General features: G+C 42.6%; 1 protein-coding gene across 4 annotated transcripts in view; it reads right to left on the bottom strand.

Annotated features, from left to right (window-relative positions):
• The window catches only part of FANCI (FA complementation group I), an 82,555-nt gene that overhangs the window by 2,601 nt on the left and 57,315 nt on the right, over nt 1-22,639 (bottom strand). For all 4 annotated transcript variants that reach the window (XM_027569553.2, XM_027569554.2, XM_027569555.2 and 1 more), the window contains 16 exons: nt 19,415-19,516; nt 18,078-18,242; nt 17,756-17,877; nt 17,087-17,248; nt 16,316-16,495; nt 11,251-11,417; nt 10,612-10,688; nt 9,549-9,665; nt 7,061-7,112; nt 6,094-6,221; nt 5,930-5,998; nt 5,651-5,744; nt 5,166-5,353; nt 4,040-4,093; nt 3,898-3,957; nt 82-153 (listed from right to left, as the gene is read on the bottom strand). In XM_027569553.2, coding sequence (XP_027425354.1) covers nt 82-153; nt 3,898-3,957; nt 4,040-4,093; nt 5,166-5,353; nt 5,651-5,744; nt 5,930-5,998; nt 6,094-6,221; nt 7,061-7,112; nt 9,549-9,665; nt 10,612-10,688; nt 11,251-11,417; nt 16,316-16,495; nt 17,087-17,248; nt 17,756-17,877; nt 18,078-18,242; nt 19,415-19,516 — 1,809 coding nt within the window. The remainder of the gene's footprint in view (nt 1-81; nt 154-3,897; nt 3,958-4,039; nt 4,094-5,165; nt 5,354-5,650; nt 5,745-5,929; nt 5,999-6,093; nt 6,222-7,060; nt 7,113-9,548; nt 9,666-10,611; nt 10,689-11,250; nt 11,418-16,315; nt 16,496-17,086; nt 17,249-17,755; nt 17,878-18,077; nt 18,243-19,414; nt 19,517-22,639) is intronic.

Below are 22,639 nucleotides of genomic sequence, written 5' to 3'. Positions count from 1 at the left end.
GGCTCCTGGTGACTGGCTTCTGTCACCGTATGTTGTCACAGTTCCCCAGCACGGCTGTGTTCGCGGTCGGCGGCTGCTTACCACGGCTGTGGCAACGGCAGCGGCTTTCCCCTTCTTCTCTCCTGCACATTTCAGGCTCTGACTCTTCTTGTTCTAAAGACACAGAAACAAATTCTCTCATTTCTGAAGATGCTGGTGGGAATTCTCTAAGAAGGTGATTACAGCAGAATATGGGGGGCTCGTAAGGGGACCAAGTCTGGGCGGAGAGAGAACCAGTGGCAGATGCTGGAAGATGGGGAACATTTTGTGACACTTAGTGATCCTCAGATATTTTGGAGGTTCTGTTGTTGGGAGGCTTACAATATTGCTCTTACAACTAGCCCATGGAAGTGAGGGCAGGACCGACTGTTCCTGCACCAGGCCAGAGGATGATGACAATGGGGGCTGTCAGGATGACTGGAGGAATAGGGATTTCCCAACTGAGCAGTTGGTTCAAAGGGTTTCCATGAAGGAGAGGAAGCTGGAGAGGCTGCTCCCAGGGCCTTCTGTCTTGCCACTTAGAGGCAGACCCCAGCCATGTCTGTGTGCCATGTGGTTACATGCTTGAGAAGGGCTTAAAGGGCATAGGAACACTTCCTTATGTTTTCAATGTCGCAGAATAAAGAGCTCCTGGAGAAAGAATAAGGGAACCAAGGATAAGACAGAAGAGAGTCAAGACCTGCGCCACATGTGAGCTACACAAAACATAGACACTTTTACCTGAAGGGGTGTCTGTGTCTGCTAGGAATGAACACCCCTGCCCCATGGGACAAGTTAAGAGAATGAAAAACAGAGACCTGAAAATGGGGAGAGCCGTACCACTGGAACCATATGAGAGGCAGGAGGCTTAGTCCACGTGGCACATTCTGGAAACTGAGAAATGGCAGGGATTCCAGAGGGGCTGGTGTGAAGAAGTCTACCTTTAGCCCTGGAACACAGGGTAGAGGGTGAGGCCCTTTTAAGAGATGGGCAGGGAGGCAGCTGTAGACAACTCGTGACCAAGTGGGAAGCGAGGTGTCTCCAGAGGTGAGACCCAAGATGGGACCCTGTTGAAACTCCTTAAATCAATCCCTGTCCATTGCCCGTTCCTGCTGATTCAGGATGACTAAAATCCTAGCCAGAAGAGGCATCTTTTATTTTTTTTTTTTAAGATTTTATTTATTTATTTGAGAGCGAGGGAAAGAGAGCACAAGCAGAGGGAAAAGGCAGAGGCAGAGGGAGAAGCAGGCTTCCCGCAGAGCAGGGAGCCCGATGTGGGGCTCCATCCCAGGACTCTGGGATCATGACCTGAGCCGAAGGCAGACGCCTAACGACTGAGCCACCCAAGCATCCCAAGAGGCATCTTTTAAAGGTGCACAGCTCTGAGCACGATGCTAAGGGTTTTGGGAATATTGGTTTTCATTGCTTGCTTCCCACTGAGAGCCAAGGCTGTAGGGGAAAAAAAGAAGGGGCTGTAAGAGAATCAAAAGCTCCCTGAAAGATGTGGGAAATGCAATCCTGGTTTCTAGATAAGAATTGGAATTAACGGAACCATAGGCTTTTTGCCCAGGGTCGCTCATGAAGCACATCTCACAGTCAGAGAAAAATGTCTGCCTGTGGATCAGCTGACTTGTCAGTACAGTTTTAAGTCAAATGTAGAGGCGGAAGGGGGAAGAGCGGCCTGAGAATACACAAATTGGTTTTTGTGAATGTGGTGGGGGCGGGGGGGGGAAGAGTCTGGGAGATGCCTGGTAACTCACATAAGACAATGCTTGAGAATGGGGTCAGAAACACAAACTCAAACCCCTCCAATAGCCTAACAGTAGCTGTGATTCTAGAGCGGGGCTTGGCAAGCCACAGCCACTGCTTCTTCCCCCAAGCAGTCTCGTCAGAGCGGTTGCATGCAGCTGCACACGGTCTCTGTGTGATGGGAGAGGTGGACAGTGCGACTGCCCACGGCCTGCAACGTTTACTCTCTGGCCTTCTAGAGGAAAAGTTTGCTGACCCCTGTTGTCGGGTCAAACTACCCAGGTTCAAGTCTTTGCCTCTGAGCTAGCTCTCTGTTCTCTGCATTCACCTTCTCCTTTCCCATCGCTTCCATGGGGCAACTACCGATCACGAGGGGTGGTGAGGAGGAATGAGGGGCTGAGTGAGAAGAGCCTGACATGACACCAGGCCAGGGTCGTAGAGAGCCAGGTGAGGGTTCTCTGCATGTTCGCTGCTCTGGTGAGATGAAGATGGTTCCCAGGCTGTACTCTTTGGACCGCTATTCTGCCAAACAGCACTTGTTCTTAAAAAAGAAAAGTTCTTGAACAGATTTGAAAACTACTACTGAACATATTTAATTATTGTTGGACCTCTCGGCAACTTTACTATGCTCAGGAGTACCATGAATCTCTAAGATGAGAAATATGTACAAGCACTTCTCACAGAATCCTTTTTTATGAGGACCGTCTCGGTCTATACAGTGTACTCTGTGAAATGGGGCCTTACTGGAGATGGCGAACTCCAAACCTGACCTGAGGAATAGAGGGATACATCCTCTATTAGACAAGAGATGTGTCTGACAGGATGGCACCTTTGTGAACGTTTTGAGCAAGCACGCAGGTGGGGTTAAAGGAGAGGGCCAGAAGCAACAGCTTGGTGAGAGTAGGCCATACCCTGTGGCCAGAAAGGAGGCCTGACCCAGATCACAAACCTGGTACAAAGGCAAGGTGACAGAACCTCAACTATCAGCACATGACTCCGAATTCCTCTGGCCAAACCCAGATGACCGGCCACTTGGTCACAGATTCACCAGGGGAGAGGAGGAAGCACCCTTCATGCACAGGATGAAGGAGTTACTGACCGGAAGATGTGCCTGTGCACAACACAGAGGCAGAGAGCAAATGGGGCATCCCTACAAAAGTGGTTCCAACTCACTGCTGTAACAACCGGTTCTGGGGTTGGGGCTTTGGCTGGGGTTGACCGATTAGTGCATATCTGCTTGGTTCTCTGAAGATTAGTAACCGCCCTGCAATACTCTTCTCGTCTGACGTGTGACTAGACTAAGTGGCCTTGGGACACCATGGGTCTTCATGTTTTTAAGCCAGAGGTTCTCAACTGGGGATGATTCTGCCCTTTTGAGACATTTGGCAATTTCTAGAGACATTTTCCGTTGTCACAACTGGAGGGCTGTTACTGGCATCTGGTAGGTAGAGGCCAGGGATGCTGCTAAATAACCCAGAATGCATGGAAGAGACCCCACATCAAGGAATTATCTGGCTCAAGAGATGTCAGTAATGCAGAGGCCTAAAATCCCTGGTTTAAGTCAACAGTAACAGTCGTCAGGTATGACAAGAACCTGGTGGTGTTTGTGACTCGATGACATTTAAAATTTCTAATCCTCAAAGAGTACATTACTTAATTAACTTAGGAAGAGAAGAAAAGGGGTCTGGGCACCTGACAAGAACAGCCCAGCTGCCCTCTGCTCCTTGAAAGGGCTGGTGCTCCCACATACACAGCACCATCTGACCTCAGCCCTTTATGTGCTCACTGCTACTTTCCTCACGCCAAAGGATGGTCCATGGCACAGATTTAGAATCACCCAGAAATGAACCAAGTCGTGGCCCCAGCATGGGTGTTCCTTCCCTGCTCCAAATGCAAGCATATCAAACACTTTCTCCAAATTAAGAAAAACTTTCTTCGTATGACTAAAAGATTTCTTTGCTGTAAATACCTCAAGCCTTGGCTTGGTCCCAAGTGGGCACCTTTGGCTTATGGTAAGTAGGGAAGAAACTGCACGGACACTGGGCTCACGGGATCAAGCAGTCCCCTGGGGACACAAGGAGTCCTTTCTTCCTGGAAGATCTATTTTGGTATTGACTCTGAATCACTTACCTGTATGTAAGAAATGAAAGAATAGCATAGGGGGGTCAGATGAGAACCGGACAGTTTCACCTACAGCAAAAGAGAAGGAAACCAATGTAACTTGAGGAATAGAAGGCTTCCCCCATTCCTAGGAAAGGAATTTTCAACTCACCAACTTCTCCATATTTTTGGGAATTCCTCCGGAGCTCTGACACACCTGGAGATACTAACCAAAGATTCCCAGATTTAGGCCACATCCTCTATCAACGTCCCGACGGGAGGGGGGGAAAAGGGAACAAGCCAGCACATTCACGGAGAACCCTAGACACCATGCTTCCTCTGTCCCCTCCACAAAGCTCCTGAACCTCCCAGGCAACAGAAAATGAAGGGCTTCCGTGTCTGACTTGTTCAGTTTACTGCTTTAAAAGCTCTTCAGGCCGATGGCCCCTACATCTAGAAAACCAATGACTTTCCTGTTTTTCCTTTAAAAATTGCCAGTAAAGAGAAGAGGCTTTCAGTATTTCCAGTAAGGAAGTTTAGGAACCACACTGCACGGCCAGAGCTGCACCTTCTCAGAGATGGCTGCACTGGTGTTTGGGGACACCACCCGGCGGTCTACCATCTTTCTTGGGTTGTCTAGGCCCTTCTAAGTATTTAATACGGATCACTGCTAGAATCAGGACTATGTCACCCAGTGCCTACCACCTTCTGAATGTCTGCTGAGGACCAAAACTATTCCAAGTGCAAGAGAAGAGTTCCTTGTTCACAGATACTAGGGAGCATTAACTCAAACTCAGGGCAGAGTATGCCTTGTATTTAAAAATAATAAACTTTCTCCCACCCATGTACCTGACCTATAAGGCATTTAACGCCTACTTGTTAAAGGAACAAAATAAGGAATAAACACCTCTTCAGTGCCCAGACTGGTTTGAAATTGTGAATTTTGTGTGCAATAAGGCATCATATCGAATTCTATAGCTGTAGATTAGATTAAGTCTTAGCATTAGAAGAGGCATTTGCTCTCAATTAGATGCCACATATTCATAAGCCAAAAAAAAGGGGGGGGCCTCTAAAAGCAGATTTAGAATTATGCCACCAAATGCTTCTTTTTTCCTGACCTGTGGAGACACCTGCCACCTACCGACCAAACCAGAATCAAACCACCACCTGCACGCACAGGGGTAGGCAAGAGCTCTGCACAGGGGCACTCCACTACGGTGAGCTGCTGCCCGGGCCAAGTCTCCAGCTGGCTGGGGCAGTGTGGCAGAAGTGACTCGGGTCATCTCTCAGATACTCACATATCTGACAAGTGCTGTGAGAATAGTGTACATTTTGCAAAGGTCCTTTAACAAGACGTCCACACAGCTGCCCGATGGCAGGGCCGTCTGCACCAGCTCGTGGAAAAAGGTAAGCAGAGTTCCCAGCTGTATGATGATGGCTTTCTCGATGGGCTGATTTGGTATGGTTGCCTGAGAAGAGGCCTCGTCTGAAGGGAAATGAAATTGCACATTCAAACCAACTGACCTTATTTTCTAGTTAAAAATGAAGGAGATTTAGAAATCCACTAGCCGCGATTAAATGGGAAGTCTGTAGGGACAACGAGCATGTAGTTCATCATGCAGAGTCAATCAACAGCCATTGCATCAGAAGCCACACTACCATCTACTTTGTCTATCACACTGGAAATCTGGCTCAAAACGACACAAGTCGAGCTGCACATTTACGCAGCCGTCCAATCTGGATTTTGGTGGACTCTCTCCATTCCACCCTGAATGCATCTTACCTGATACAATTTCTTGGCTCACTTGTCCCTTAAGCTTGGTGATCAGCCAGTCCACTTCTTCTAGGACTTTCTCAGCCTGACTGAGAACAAGTAACTGTGAAAGAGAAGAATGCCTGGCATGGTTGCCTGTGCACAGCTGCTGGCTTAACAGAACCACCGTGGCCACTGGCGGGTGGGCTACAGGCCCCAGCACATGAGCCACTACAGTGTGCTCTTCACAGGGAATAAAATGGAAGGAGTGACGAGGCCACTTCCCACGGCTCAGGGGTCCACACTTACACAAACAGTAGGGGCAGCTGTTCTCAAATTCACCAACGCAAAGTGGTCTGTTTTCTCCACCTCTACATCCTGAGGAGGCAGAAACAGGGGATGCAATTACAGGAAGGCTTGCCCCCGACCCCTCTCCCCACTCAGGGTGTCGCAGTGAAGGCTCGCTGCAGTACCTGGTCTATGTCTCCGAGATGCCCATGGATATCCTGGGACAAGTCACGCAGCAGGATGACAGGACTCTTGTACAAAACATGGAGGCTGAAGAGCAAATTCAACAAGCCCTTGCAAAACGAGGCATCCTCTAAGAGCGGGAAGGAAAGAAAATTAAAAGGTAAGTTCTAACCCGGTCAGTCGTCAGGGGACAGGGGGCCTAACCAGAAATGCAGCTTGCCACGTCCCACGTACGCTATCCCAGCGCTGGACACAGTCCATCCAAGGCAGCTCTCCCACAAAGCTACACTCCTGTCCATAGGCCCAAAGAAGGCAGAGGTTTCCTATTATTCTCCAGTCACTATCGCTGAGGAACTAGCACCCTGATCAAGAAACAGAACGCTACCCACGCCCCAGAAACCCCCTCCTACCTCACTCACCCCAGCAAGGAACCTGCCTCTCCTGACTTCTACCATCGCATCTAGCTGTGTCCGATTTTGAACTTGATCTAAATGGACTCATGCAGGAAGTACTCGTTCTGTGCCTAGTGTTTGTTCAATGGCAGGTTTGTGCAATTCCTGCATGTTGTGTGTCGGTGGTTTGCTGTCCTCACTGCTGCTCAGGGTTCGGCTGCGTGTGCGCCATCGCCACTCCTTCGACCCCCTCCACTGCTGACCAACACAGGGGTTTGTTCCTGCCTCCAGAAACAGTGCTGCTGGGAGAACCTGGCCACCTGTAGGGGCCTGGAGTGGGACTGCCAGGCCGTAACCAGACACCGCTCAACAGTCCTCCCGGGCAGCTCCTGAATTTAGCCCTCTGCTGGTGCTGGACGGGAGGGCCAACCGCTCTGCACGCTTACCAGCCATGGGCGTGGCTCTTTCATTTTGGTCACTCTGGTGACTGTATAATGAGTACCTTTCCTTTTTTAAATGCTATTTGGGAATGATGATTTTACATAAAGTCTAAAAGGAAACAAGAAAGGAAACTTACCCTGGTTATTTTCCTTGCAAATCTTCGATGTCCAGGATAACATCTGCACAAACTGGAGAGCATTAAGATATTAAAGAAACATGCCATGAGACAGATCTAGGTGTCAGACTACACAGACCTTTCCAATTCTCATCACCTGCCAAAGTATGTGCCTGGATCCAAAGTGGTAATCTACTAAAACCAGCATAAAAATAAGTCCAGAATTATAAGAAGAATTACTGATCCTCCTCTCATAATACAGTAACATATGACTCAGTTCTCAGTCTGTGCCCGCATTAAGGACAGAAGGTCCTGGCATCTGGGCTCTTGCCCACCCCCCCCCAACCCCGAGCTTCCTCTCCCCACTCCCACCACGGTCTAGGGCGTGATGCATCTTTTCCCTTCCCGTGCCACACACTCTCCGCATCGGAAACACCTTTAAGAAGGTCAATCAAATGGAGAGATGCAGGAGAGGAGAGTAAGATCCGGACCGTAAAGGCGGCAGAATCAGCTTCTAGGAGCCAAAAGGCCAGAGGAGGTTAGAGGGGAGTAGGGAAAAAAAATGAAAAAGGGGCAAACCACCAGATGGAGTTTCCTCAGGTAAGGAGAGGTGGCTTTAGGTCTTGGGATGGCAGGGTCCTGCGCTGCCAGATACACGCTTAAGCTCACTGCTTCAGCAGTTCTTTGGAACACGTTTTCAGCCACAAAGGCACTGAAATGCAGTGTGCTTAAGTGCAAAATGACCAGTAAAAACTCAAATTTTGATCTGTTGGGGTAAAAAATAAATTCAGAGGCTAATTCTGACAGGTCTCTGTGAATGGCTATAAAAAGGTCTCCAGAATACGGTGTTAAATGTAATAAGCAGGATGCAAACAAACTTTTGTGTGAACACAGACAGGGTTGGGAATAAGAATCTACGTTCATATTTGCTTCCGCAGGAAGAAAGGAACTCTTGAAGGATCTATCAGAAACTAAAAAAGGTTATTTACTTATTTGGGGGAAAAGAACTGAACAGGTGGAGGAGGACAGGGACAGGAGGGAGACCATTCACTGCAAATCTTATCATTTCCGGTTTTCAAATCACAGGACTTTATTATCCATCCAAAATTAATTAAAAAAAATTTTTTTTGAAAGAGATTACCTGAAGTTACAGGGATGGGTAGGTAATGAATTTTGAATGAAAATATTTTCCTGTATATATGAGCCTTTCCAAATCCATCTATTTTCCCTCAAACTTCCCCCAGCCCCACTTCCCTGTGGCTGTTTCCTTCCTAATGCTCTGTTTGCTGCAGCGGCAGGAAACAATGAAGCAGAAAGTGAAGCGGGGAGGAGCGGCTTGGCACTAGGATGATGCGAGTAGCTAGCAAGAGGGACTTTCTCTGGGCTCCCAAGAACAAGAACCGGAAGCTCAGGCTCACTTTTCAGCACTCTGACACCACCATGCTCTTGGGCTACAGTCTCCTAAGGACTAGCTCTTCCTGAGGCAAGGGCTCACGTGAGGAGCCGGTCTTGCTCACACATCAGGAAGCAGACGCGTCCTAGGCATCAAGGACACTCTTGGTCACCCTATAGGGAAATCACTCCTGAACGGAACAGACCCACAAAATGTGGCCCTTCTCTTCCGTGTGTGTGAATGCTCATGTGGTACACATTTCTCTGGATGTGTGCATACCTACATGCTTATACACACAACCCATCTCACAAGAGTTCTTTCTGCTTTGGGACTGTAGTCTCGCTTTCTGACTTAATAACCTTTTGTTGAATTTCTCCCAAACTTCGTACCAGCTAACCTTGCTGAGAAAGTCAAGTGCTCAATGTCAGCTACCTTCATGATAATTAATATACTTTCATATTAGAAAAGAGCAAACACCAAGAGTGAGTAAAAACACAAACTAAGAACGTTGACGGCACCAAAGATAAACAAGACTTTTTTCTATAGTGCTTTCTGATGACAAGGGTCAGGGCAGTGGCCAAACAAAAAGCAGTATGTTCTTGCCCTCCACAGCTGCACGTAATTACGTCATGGTGGAAAGCATCATGTGAGGAAGGGTACATTTTCCAGATCTTCTATTACTTAAAGATAAGATTTAAAGAGGACCTTCAGGTATATACAGTTCATCCTTGAAAACTAGTTAGGGGCGCTGACCCCTGCACAGTCAAAACTCCATATAGAACTTCTGACTCCCCAGAACTGTAACTACTAATAGCCTACTGCTGACCAGAAGCCTTACCAAGCATATCAACAGTTGATTAGCGCTTATTCTGTATGCTATGTGTTATTACATACTGTATTCTTACAATAAGGTTGGCTAGAGAAAAGAAAAGGTTATTGAGAAAATCATAAGGAGAAAATATATTTACAGTACTGTACTGATCACAAAAAATCCATGTATAAGGGGACCCACACAGTTCAAGCCTGTGTTACTCAAGAGTCAACTGTACTTTGAAGATGCAATACTCCTGGCCTTCTGAGGGCTGCCCCGTGGGACTGAAGAAGTGGTGCTTCTACCTGCGGGGAGGATGGCTCCAGCAGCCTGGACAAGTTGGAGAGAACAGTGACTAGCAGGAGGGCTTCTTTGCTGTTAAAGTCTTCCTCTTGGCTGCTAAGTAAGTTCAACAAGGACCTCTGGGAAAGGAAGGTACACACGGAAACGTTAGCAGATAACGTTCCTGTCATGGAGAAGAGAATCTAGCCAGTGATTCCTAAGGTGGGGACAGAAAGGATTCCAAGCTATCAAAATTCCAGAGGACAAAATGTGAAAATAAACCTGGATTAAACAAGTAGTTTCCTACCCTGTTCCCGACCACAAATCTGAGTGTTCCTTGAAAACTATGGACTCCACCTCCTCCAACCCCCTGCCAAATGTACGTTAGGAGTGAACAGTGCACCCAACTTTGGGTGGCTCGTCACCTCCTAAGGCCCCTCCACTGACCTCAGGCGTAGATGGGGCCCCAGCCCCAGAACCGCCCGCACATTTTCCCTGTTTCCCTTGCCCCGTTCCTCTCTCACCACCTGAAATACACTCTATTTTCTGTCAGTCTCTTTCCCCACTCAGTGTAAGCTCCCCAAGGGTAGGGATTTTGTTTCTTTTGTTTCCTGCTAGATCCCCAACACCTAGAACAGTCCCTGGCACATAGTAGGAAATCTAAATTTATTCGTCAAAGAAATCCTCTGGGACAGAAGGTCCTGATAGCGTGACAACAACTGGTTAGAAACTAACAGGCTTCACTGTCCAGTCCTCATGCAATCCGACAAAGCCAAACTATACCACGCACACGAACCAAAGATGTACACTCCATACCTTAGTGCACTCCTGGCTGTCTCTTCTTATCAACTCAAACAGTGATTCTTGGAGGCAACAGTGCTACAGGCTGGGGTGGCTCAACACCCATCCTCCCTAGAATCCTTCTGGATGCATTGCCGTCCACCCAGCAGAGCTATGCCCTGTTGCTTGGAGATGACCCCGAAATCCTGTCCCAATGGCTCACCATCCTCCCGCCCCACCGACTGGCTGCGCTGACAGTCCCTCTAGGGCCTCAGGCAAGCAGGGCAGCATGCCCAGGCTTCCTACCTGAAACTGCCGGATCCAGACCGCTGCTCTGTGACTGACACTGCTGTCCACCTCTTCTCCCTCACTATCTGTGACATCTAGGAAAGGAAAAGAATGTGACCTTTGAAATGGACTGACTCACGATGCTTTTTTGGCCTTTTAATATTAAGCTAAATTTTTAGAAAGCCAAAAGAAGTCTGCAGACAGATTTAAATGTATTCCTAACATTCTGCAGTTTCTTAGCACTATCTTTCAATTTCTAGTCACTATTTGTGGTCACGTGTAAAAGCCAGTAAATGCCAATTCTAAATCCACTAGATGTCACTCCTTAGCAACATCAGGACTGCTCTCAGGTGTCCTCTGGTAGATTAGCAAATAGAATCAAGAGGTTTGGTTAAGAAAAAGAAACCCAGGGACGCCTGGGTGGCTCAGTTGGTTAAGCCACTGCCTTCGGCTCGGGTCATGATCCCGGGGTCCCGGGATCGAGCCCCGCATCAGGCTCCCTGCTCAGCGGGAAGCCTGCTTCTCCCTCTCCCACTCCCCCTGCTTGTGTTCCCTCTCTCGCTGTGTCTCTGTCAAATAAATAAATAAAATCTTAAAAAAAAAAAAGAAAGAAAGAGAAACCCAGACAAGCCAATTTATCAAAGCTGAAATGCTCACCCAGAGCCCTGAGAAAGTGGTGAATCTTGGGCTGATAGAACTGTTGCACAGCACTGAATATCTTCTGCAAACCCTCCAAGCACAGCAGTGAGATGTTCTTTCCTCTTTCTTTCTTTCCCAAATCTTCCACTGAAGTAGGAATGGAAGTATATCTCCAAAGTAAGACCCTGAAAAGAAAAGTCATTATTTATTAAAAGATTTTATTTTTAAGTAATCTCTATACCCAACGTAGGGCTGGAACTCATGACCCCGAGATCCAGAGTCACACACTCTACTGACTGAGCCCGCCGGGCGTCCCAGAAAAGTGATTTTATTAATGTCAGGTTCACGGAGGTTCAATTTTATATGTTGTAAAATTCACACCCTGTACATGTACATTTCAATGAATCTGGACAACCTTGTACAGTTGTATAATCACCCCCACAATCAAGATATTTCTGTCATCCCAAAAGTTCCCGTATGCTGTACTATATTTTCTCCCCCCAATTTTCCGAACAATCACTGATCTGATCCCTCTCCCTATGGTTTTACTATTTACAAAATAGCATATAAAAAATGCTAGCATTCGGTATGTAGCCCTTCTGAGTCTAGCTCTGTTAATTTAGCATACGCTTCTGAGATTCACCTATGTTGCTGCATGTATGGGTAGTTTATCCCATTTTATTGCTAAGTAGCATTCCATTATATAGATGTACCAGTTTCTCTATTCAATGGATACGGATGTTTGGGTTGTTTCCAAATTCTATTACAGATAAAGTTGCAAATCACAAACCTTCATATGGATATATGCTTTCATTTCTTTTGGATAAATACCCTAAGAGTGAAATGTGTAGATCATATGGTAGGTGTGTGTTTAACTTTTGAATACCAAAATGTTTTCTCAAGTGGTTGTTCCTTTTTACATTCCCATCAACAGTGTATAAGAGTTCAAATTCCTCCACAACCATGACATTTTGGTATTGTCAGTCTTTTTATTATTTTTTAAAGTTTGTGAACTAATTATGTTGCCCATCCTTTTGTGTCCTTATTTGCCATCTACAGGTCTTCTTTGGTTAAGTATCTGTTCTAATATTTTGCCCATTTTTTTATTTTTTATTTTTATTTTTTATTTTTTTTTTAAAGATTTTATTTATTCATGAGAGACAGAGAGAGAGAGAGAGAGAGGCAGAGGGAGAAGCAGGCTTCCAAGGAGCAGGGAGCCCGATGCGGGACTCAATCCCAGGACCCTGGGATCATGACCTGAGCCGAAGGCAGACGCTTAACCATCTGAGCCACCCAGGTGCCCTATTTTGCCCATTTTTAAATTTGGTTGTTTGCTGTTTTAAACTTAATTAAACTTGAGAGTTCTTTATATACTCTGGGTACCAGTCCTTCATCAGCCATGTGCTTTGCAAGTATTTCCTCCTCATCTGTGACTTGTCTTTTAATCTCCTTAAGAGATAAAGAGCAGAGTTAAATTTCTTTTTTTAAAATATAGCTTGCGCTTCTGGTGTTCTAAGAAATCTTTACTGAAAACAAGATCACAAAGATTTTTGTTTTCCACTAGATGTTTTACAAGTTTTGGTTTTACGTCTTTGACCCATTTGAAGTTAATTTTTTAAGACATGTGGAATGAATAAAGGTTCACTTTTTTAAAAAATGAATGTCCAACTGTTCTAAAACCATTTGTTGAAAGAATTTTCTTTCTCTATTAAATTACCTCAACACCTTTGTCAAAAATCAAATGACCATATTTGTGGGATCTATTTCTGATCTATTCTGCTCCAACAATTCTGCCAATACCACACTATCTTAAATAAAGTAACTTGATATGACTTGATACCAGGTAGTGAGTCCTCTAACTTGGTTCTTTTATTTCAAACCTGTTTTAGTTATTTTAGGTCCTTTACGTTTTCACATAAATGCTAGAATCATCTTGTCAATTACTAAAATAAAGCTCGATAGGATTGTGATTAAAACTGTGTTGAATCTATGGGTCAATCTGCAAAGAATTAACACCGTGACGATACTGAACCTTTGAATCTGTGGACACTGCGTTATCTTTACATTTACTTGGGTCTTCTTTGATTGCTCAAATGTTTTAGAGGTTTCATCACATAAATCTTACATGTTAGATTTATCGCCAAGAAGTTCACATTTTGTGATGCTTTTTTTTTTTTTTTAAGATTTTATTTATTTGACAGAGACACAGCAAGAGAGGGAACATAAGCAGGGGGAGAGGGAGAAGCAGGCTTCCTGTGGAGCAGGGAGCCTGACGCGGGGCTCAATCCCAGGACCCTAGGATCACGACCTGAGCCGAAGGCAGATGCTTAACGACTGAGCCACCCAGGCGCCCCAAGTGGTTCTGTTTTTAAACTTCAATTTCCAAATGTTCACTGCTAGCATATAAATAAAAATACAATTTAAAAAATACTGCCTTTGTTTCCTGCAACCTTGCTAAATTGCTTCTTTAACATATCTTTTAAAAGCTTTGAAAAGCTTTTAAAAAATGTCTTTGGAATTTTTTATGTAGACAATTACAATATCCCTGAAAACACTATTATTTCTTCCTTCCCAATCTGGATGCCTTTTATTTCTTTTTCCTGTCTCACTGCACTGGCTATGCCTCCAGTATAATGTTGAACAGCAATGGTGAGAGTACAGGGGGAAAAGCATGCAGTCCATTGAATCAGTAAGTATGGTGCTGACATATTCCCTTTATTGGATTGATAAAGTTCTCTTTTATTCCTAGTGTCCTGAGAGATTTGATCACGGATTTATGTCAAATTTTCTGCACCTATTGAGATGATAGGGTGTTTTCCTTTAGTCTGTTGATATGATGAATTATGACTGATTTATAAATTTTGAGCCAACTTTGCATTCCTGAGAAAATATTCCACATAATTATATCATCCTTCTTACAAACTGTTGGGCTTGTTTGCTAATATTTTTTACATCTATATTCATAAAGGAAATTGGTCAGTAGTTTTATCATGTCTTTGGGTTTGGCATTACAGTAATGCTGGCGTCATAAAATGAGTCAGGACACGTTCCTTCCTATTCTATTTTCTGGAAGAGTTGCATAAATTGGTATTCTTTCTCTCTCTCTTTCTTTTTTTTAGTCGGGAGGAGAGGGAGAATCTTAAGCAGGCTACACATCTAGCGCACAGCCTGATGCAGGGCTTGATCCCATGACCCTGAGACCATGACCTGAGCCGAAGAGTCAGATGCTTAACTGACTGAGCCACCCAGGTACGCTGTATTATTTCTTCCTTAAATGTTTGGCAAAATTCACCAATTAGACATATAGATATGGAGTTTTCTTTGAGGGAAAATTTTGAACCACAAATTCAAATTTTTTTTTAAGATTTTAATTTTTTTGGTAAAGATTTTATTTGATGGGGGGGAGAGAGAGAGAGAGAGAGAGAGCACACGCACACACAAGCATGAGGAGTGGTAGAGGGAGAAGCAGGCTCCCCGCTGAGCAAAGGAGCCCAATGTGGGACTCGATACCAGGACCCTGGAATTATGACCTGAGCCAAAGGCAGATGCTTAACCGACTGAGCCACCCAGTCGTCCTAAAATATTTTGATTTTAAGCAATCTCTACACCCAATATGGGGCTTGAACTTACAAACCCCAAGATCAAGAGTCACATGCTCCACTGACTAGCCCGTCAGGCGCCTCTCAATTTCTTTTAAGCAGGCACAGGATTATTCAGCTTACCTATTTCTTCCTGAGTTTCAAAAAATTTGTCCATTTAATCCAGTTTATTGGCGTAAAGTTGTTAGCATTCTATTATTATCAATTTTTGCAGTCTGTAGAATTAGTAGTGATTATTGCCTCTTCCTCATATCTGCTATTTGTAATTTGTGTCTTCTCTCTTTTCCTCATCAGTCTGGTTACAATTTATTGCATTTACTGATCTCAAAGAATCAGCTTCTGGTTTCATTCCTTTTTCTCTGTTCTTTTTTCAATGGTTCTATTTTGTCTTTATTACTTCCTTCTATTTACTTTCATTTTAATCTTTTCTTTTCTTAATGTGTAAGCTGAGAGATTTCATATTTTTCTTCTAATATAACCACTGACGGTTACAAATTTCTACCTAAGCACTGCTTTAGCTGAATCATACAAATTTTGAAATGTAGCGTGTTTTCATTCTGTTCAAAGTATTTTCTGATTTCTGACTTCCTCTTTGACTATGAGTTATTTAGAAATGCATTTAATTTCCAAACATACAAGGATAGTCCAGTTGTTAAAAAAAAAAAAAATTAGGGGCGCCTGGGTGGCTCAGTCGTTAAGCCGCTGCCTTCGGCTCAGGTCATGATCTTAGGGTCCTGGGATCGAGCCCCGCATCGGGCTCCCTGCTCTGTGGGAAGCCTGCTTCTCCCTCTCCCACTCCCCGTTTGTGTTCCCTTTCTCACTGTGTCTCTCTCTCAAATAAATAAAATCTTTATTAAAATAAATAAATATTAAAAATTAAAAATATTTTTGTTACTGCTTTCTTGTTTAATTTCGTTGTGTTCAGAGAACATACTGATTTCTATTTTAAAAATGTGTTTAGTTTGTTTTTATGGTCCAAAATATGGTCCATTTTGATGAATACACCATGTGCACATAAAAAATGTGCATTCTGAAACACTGTTAAATATTGTATAAATACCCATTAAGTTAAGCTGGATGACAAGTGTGGCTCAAGTCTTCTATGTCCTTCCTGATATTCTACCTACCAATTCTCTAGTGATTTCTGAGAGGGGATGAATTGTTTATTTCTCCAGTTCTATCAATTTTTACATCAAGTATTTTGGTGCTTTGTTAGGTGCGTATGCAGTTAAAGTTATGTCTACCTGCTGATGAATTAGTCATTATGTAATATCGCTCTTTATTCCTGGTAATAGAATAACATTTTCTATCTACCTAACATCCCACATCAAAGCAGGACTAGAAAAAAAGACTCGATATTAATGAGTGCACTTTTACTCTTAAGGCATGCCCAACTTCAAACTGCCTCCCTCCCCACGCCCAGCTTCCCCTCTTGGAGATTCCACAGCAAGTGGAACAGGTTTCTGAGGGTGAGAGTGACTTACCGAGTTATATCACAGAGATTCTGAAAGACCTTCTCTGGGTTTTGGCCATCAGGACCACTCACATGCCCTGTTTCCTTGAGCTGCTGTACCTTCTGCAGAGCTACACTCACTGCGTGGCGCATGAACTCATTGCTGGACCTCAGAACAGAAAGGCTCTCTTCGTGACTCTGGGTACTGTCCCTAAAGAGACAGAGGGGGAGAGAGAGAGGAGAGTCCACTACTGCTCCTGGGATCTGGAATTAGATTTTCTGGGGACTGTTTAGAAGAGCAGGACCTAGTAAGCTCTTAACGACAGCCCCCAGGCAGCCCCTGTCACTGCCTCAGCTCCCTTTTACAGTCCTCATTCTCAGTGTGATCTCCTTTTCTCCCCTCCCCAGTCCCTTTACTTTGATAAGATTTAAATGTCAGTCTTAGTTTCCTATGTTTTTTTGTTGCTGTTATTCCTACTTTTTCAATTCAGGTTTTTCTTTCTTCCCTTTTTATCTGTTAATAGTGTTCAAGCTACTTAGGTAGATGTTCCTACAATACCTTATTGCAATCCATTCTTTTCTTCAGCAGTCCATTGTTTCTGAGTTTTCTCTATTAATAATTCAAGGTAGTTCTTTAGAGTGCCTACCTAGGACTATCCAGCTTTCATGTCAAGAAACTTACAAACCTCCTGACTTACTTATTATATATATTAAGAATTGTGAATCCAAACTAGATAATACTAGTGAACCTGTTACTATCTTTACTGCACAGATGTCTTTAAGTGCTCTGTTACAAACTTACCTGAAAAGAGCAGTGAGAAGATCAGACACAAACTTCATGGACCAAAAACTATCCATTTTGTTGGCCATTTTAGTTTTGCCTTTACCAGCTTTTTCGTTAAGGATGTCAGAGAGTTTCTTGTAACACATAAATAAGTTCAGAATCTCCTCAAACTTGTTCTTACTGTATAAAAGGAAAGAGGCCACTAAGGACAAGCATCAGAATATTGTGATTTAACTTTCACACCTAATAATAAGGACATCACAATGTTTCTTTACGTGTTCTATTTTAAACACATTATAAATGAATGAATTTGCATTAACTTCCAGATCACTCTAATCCATCTATGTTATTTTTTTCTCTCTTATTTATACCAGTCAATGCAGAGCATGAAAGTCTAATACTACCAACCAAACAAAATTTCTCTATTAAAATCAGAACTTGTTGAGTTCAGTGTTTGGGAATCTGTTATAAATGAAAGCCTGCTACCCCTGTGATATATGTTTGGTGCTCTCTGGTAGAAAGAGCACAGTCTGGTCTTAGGCTAGATGTCCACCTAAGAGACAGCGTCACAGCCTGAGGTCTGTCCAGTGCCTAGTGCACTGTTAAAGAAACAAAAAACAAAAAAAAAATACAACGTAAAATGGGAGTATTCATCAAATTGCAAAGAGAGTCATAGCAATACCTTACCTAAAATTACTTATGGAGAAATTATATTCTATTAGAACCTCACAAATTCCCATCACAAGAGAAGCACAGATATTGTTTTTGATGCCAACACCAGTGCTCTGAGAAAAATCTGCTGATTTATCCTAAAAGACACAAGATAAAAATTAATGAGCTATTGGAGTGCCTGGCTGGCTCAGTCAGTGGAGTGAGCGACTCCTGATCTCAGGGTTGTGAGTCTGAGCCCCACACTGGGTGTAGAGATGACTTAAAAATGAAATCTTTAAAAAATTAATAAGCTATTAAAAACCTACATCATTCAATACAGCTGAGACCTAGCGATTACCAGTTCAAAGTCCTCTAGTTCACTCTTAATCATTCTTCTCGTAATAGACTCCAACATATCCTCTAAGTCTTGGTAGAACTCTTCCTCCTCCTCTTCCTGCTGTAGGGGCATCACTCTACCCTTATACCAGACCAAACAGTGCTGGACACAACACAGCAGATGATCCTGTAGAAGACAACAGTAAACAGTTTTGAGTGTTTAAGGACAACCTATGAGGCTGTTGATAATCAACAAATAATTCTTACCTACAAGGCTAAAATAAGTTATTCATTAGCATCACAAATTAAGTCAACCTGAATTAGCAAAACTGGAAAAAATGAATTGGACCAATAAAGGCATTCTTTCCCGACCTTTCCCCAAAACTGGCTTTGTAAGTACCAGACACCTCAGAATGCAACATCAGAATGTGCTGCTTCTGACTTAGTGGCCACACCACGGAGATTGTGAAGTTAAATTCTGATTCCTGAGTCCCAAAGGCTGTTTTAAAGATAGGGGCTGGGGGCGCCTGGGTGGCTCAGTTGGTTAAGTGTCTGCCTTGGGCTCAGGTCATGATCCAGGGTTCTGGGATCAAGCCCTACATCGGGCTCCCTGCTCAGCAGGAAGTCTGCCTCTCCCTCAGCTCATGCTAGCTCATATGCTCTCTCTCTGGCAAAAATAAATAAATAAATAAAATCTTAAAAAAAAAATAAAGAGAGGCTTATGTTGAGGGTATCTATGGGAGACCAACAGAGCACCTCCGTCTCATGGCACAAGAAGGTCCATTTATGAAGGCAGGATCTGACAACTTCAAGAGCACTTCCCTCCCCTGTCATGAGCTCTAAGTTACTTGGGATGGTGAGGTTTCAGTTTTTATCCTCTTTTTCCTGTCTTTCTGAGGCTAGAGCACAGGAATAGAAAAACAACCTGTCCCAGTTCCCCTGAAGGTTCAAGAATGCCAATTCTAGCTCAGCATAAATCACATGCTCCCCCCAGACCAATAAGGTAGGTTCCCTTAGCAGGTTCATCTGCTACTGGGTGACCTCTCTTCCCCATTCCAAAGCATATTTTAGTATATTATATAGTCAAAGAGCCATAAACGGGAGACAAAATGCTCCTTGGGGGAGTGATGGATGCCTTGATTTAGTAAAGTGCTGACATGGAGATATCTTACCAACAGATCCACTGTAGTGATGCATCAGAAAAGGAAAGGAGGGAAGATTTAAGAGTAAAGTTTCATTGCGAGTACCAGAAGAGTGTTTTCAGGAAAGTATCTCCTCCCGAAGACTGACTCTATCAACAGGGTTGATGTTTTTACTTAACAGTAAAAATAATGGTTATAGAAGGACTAAAAGACTCACCAGTGGTTCTTGTAAAGAGATCTGATCTCCTTGGGTCAAAATACAGGCTTCTAATTTCAGAGGCGGCAGCACATCAGGTTCTGGCTCATAGAACTGTTTTAACTATATATGATAACAAAAAAAAGATACCACAGCTCATGAATGCTTTTCACTTCTTTAATTGGTCAAACTAATGGCACCTTTAATGTCTGATATCTTCTAAGACGTACTTCCCAAGTGTCCAAAGAAAAACCCAGCAAAATTTGTGTTGCTTGGGCTCCTGCACATCCTTTACCCTTGCTTCAGGCATCATGTTGAGATATTCTTTCTTACTCCATTTCTACTAACTCCCCCAAAACACATCATACTCTCTCACACACATTCCTAAATTTGCAGAAGGAATCAGCATTTTTAGTATAGCTTGATAGTTAAGTATAGGCTCCAGAGTCAGAATGGCTGAGTCTAAGTCCCAGTACGACCACCTATTAATAATTTTGATAAAGGCATCCATGCCTTGGTTCCTCATCTGTGATATGAGATTATTATTACTCTAAACAAATAAGGCTGTAAAAGGATTGAATGTGCTAATACACGTAAAGTGCTAAAAAAAAAAAAAAAAAAAAAACCACACTACTTAAGGGCTCAAGAAACATTAGCTATTATTTTTCTCTTTTTTACCTTTGGAGTCTGCACAAGTTTACTGGTCTACATACTACCCTGAGTTGGGAAGCACTGCTCTATGCTTTCATCACAATTTTTTATGCTTGTTAAGTGTGTGAATGTCGATGAGCTGATTATTACAGTTTGAAGGGTACACTATAGTTATCAGGTTATAAATTTTATATGGGATCAGGCTTGAGGCCCAATGGAAAGCTTTTAATAAATAGTATAGTACCTTCCAATAATTTCTACACCTCTCAAATCTTAACTTCAAATGCAGCTTCTTCAGCAGAACTATAACAAAGCAATGGCATACAAAAGTGGGGGAAAAGGGAGAGCAAAAGAACTTCCATTTTTAGCAAAGCGGTAGACAAGGGGTCTAGAGAAACCCTCCTGGTAGAGAACAATTTAAAAAATGTATTAAAAATCTTAAATAGATAGCTAAGATGATGGAAAGTAAGAGAAGTCCTCAGACATCTCATTATATTAGAAAATGTCAAAGCGTGAATCTAGCATCTACATGAGCAAATGAACTCTGAAACTGGTGTTCATTCTGCCAGCACCTGCCAATTCTGGAGGCCAGGAACTATAGTTGTAGGGCTCATGGACCTGAAGACAAAGCTTCTAGGGCCCTCATGGGGTGAAGGCTGAATCAGAGAACCTCACACAAAGCTGGAACTCTCAAAAGGAGATATCCCTTATGGAAAAACAAAACAAAACAAAAAATAAATCTTCCGTATGGAAAAGGCAAAAAGCCTCCCCTGGGAATTTCTAACCATAAGCTAATCTCCAAATGTAGTTTGGGCTAGAATTCACACCACTTGTGTGGTCTGAAGAATCAAAAGCCAAAAATTTAAAGTTTAAAGAAACATAGTACATAGCTTCCAAGCAAGGGAAGAGAAGGAAGAAGAGAAATAACTAATTTCAAATTTCATACGAACTAGAAAAAGAGGGAACATTTCCCAATCATTTTAACTCATGTTAACAATCATTTAGCTCATATTAAAACAAGAAGTTCAGTATGAGAAATAAAAATTACAGGCCATTCTCTTATAAACATATGTAAAAATTCTAAATGAAATATTAAGCTGAATCCAAAAATGTACAAAAAAGGTAATATATCGTAATCAATTTGAATTTATCTTGGGAGGGCAACGTTGGTTTAGAAGATCAAATAATACAATTCACCACAGTGACACATTAAAGGAGAAAAATCATATGATCATTTCAATAGATACAAAAATCCATTTGCTAATATTTAAGACACATTCAAGAGTAAAACAACAGATCTGAGATGGCAATAGAAAGAATAAGTAAACTTGAAGATAGATAATGAGAAAATATCAAATATGAAGGGTAAAAAATATTGAAGAAAAATGAATCAAATCTCAAAGATCTGTGGAACAAAATCAGGCATTCCAATATATATATATAACTGAAGTCCCAGAATGAAAGGAAAGGGGGCAGAAAAAATATTTGATGTGATAATGAGTGAACATTTCTTCAATTTGATGAAAAGCATCAACTTATAGATCCCATGAAACTTAATGAACTCAAATAGAAACACACACACAAAAAAAATCACATGTAAACATAAGTCAAACTCTTAAAACCCTGAGACAAGGAGAAAAATCTTCAAAGGAGTAAGAGAAAAATGACACAGAAAATACAGAAACCAAAGACACAATAATTGGTTCACTCAGGAATCAGCTCCTTGAGAAACAATGGAAACCAGAAGACACTGGAATGATATACTCAAAGTACCGAAAGAAGAAACTGTCAACTACGAATTCTATTTCCAGTGAAACTGTGCTTCAAAAATGAAGGCAAAATGATGTATCTTTATATAGTTGAAAAATGAGAAGTCACTGCCAGCAGACCTGCACAAGAGAAATAATAAAAGTTCCTCAGGCTGAACAGAAGTTATTGAAGATGGTAAACCTGAATCCACATGAAGAGCTTTGGCAATGGTAAAAAGTTGGTATGTATAAAAGATTGTGTCTGTACACTTTGTTTTTTCTTAATTTCTAAAGAAGACATACATATAACTGTTTAAAACAAAATATAACGCCATCTTGCTGGGATTTTAACATAGATAGATGTAACATGTATGACAATACCATAAAGGCAGGAGGATGGATCAAAGTTCCTATATTTTACTGGAAGTATGTCAGTATTAACCTAAATATATAGTAATAAATTAAAGGCACACACTGTAACCTCCAGAGCAAAATTAAAAATACAACAAAAGGGGGAAAAATAAATAAATAAAAATGAATTAAAATACAACAAAAGGGGCACCTGGGTAGCTCAGTGGGTTGAGCGTCTGACTCCTGGTTTCGGCTCAGGTCATGATCTCATGTGTTGTGGGTGGAGCCCCATGTTGGGCTCCGTGCTCAGCAGGGAGTCTGCTTGAAGATGCTCTCCCTCTGCCCCTCCCCCAACTTGCTTTCTCATGCGCGTGCTCTCTCTAAAGTAAATAAATAAATCTTTTAAAAAAATTAAAAAATATTTAAAATATAGGTAAAAAGCCAGTAAAAAAAATTAAATAGCAAAATAGTAGACCTAAATCCAAACATAACAATA

Source organism: Zalophus californianus, chromosome 6 (genome assembly GCF_009762305.2).
Source record: "Zalophus californianus isolate mZalCal1 chromosome 6, mZalCal1.pri.v2, whole genome shotgun sequence".
Lineage (NCBI taxonomy): Eukaryota > Metazoa > Chordata > Mammalia > Carnivora > Otariidae > Zalophus > Zalophus californianus.
This window is presented reverse-complemented; position numbering and strand designations above follow the sequence as displayed.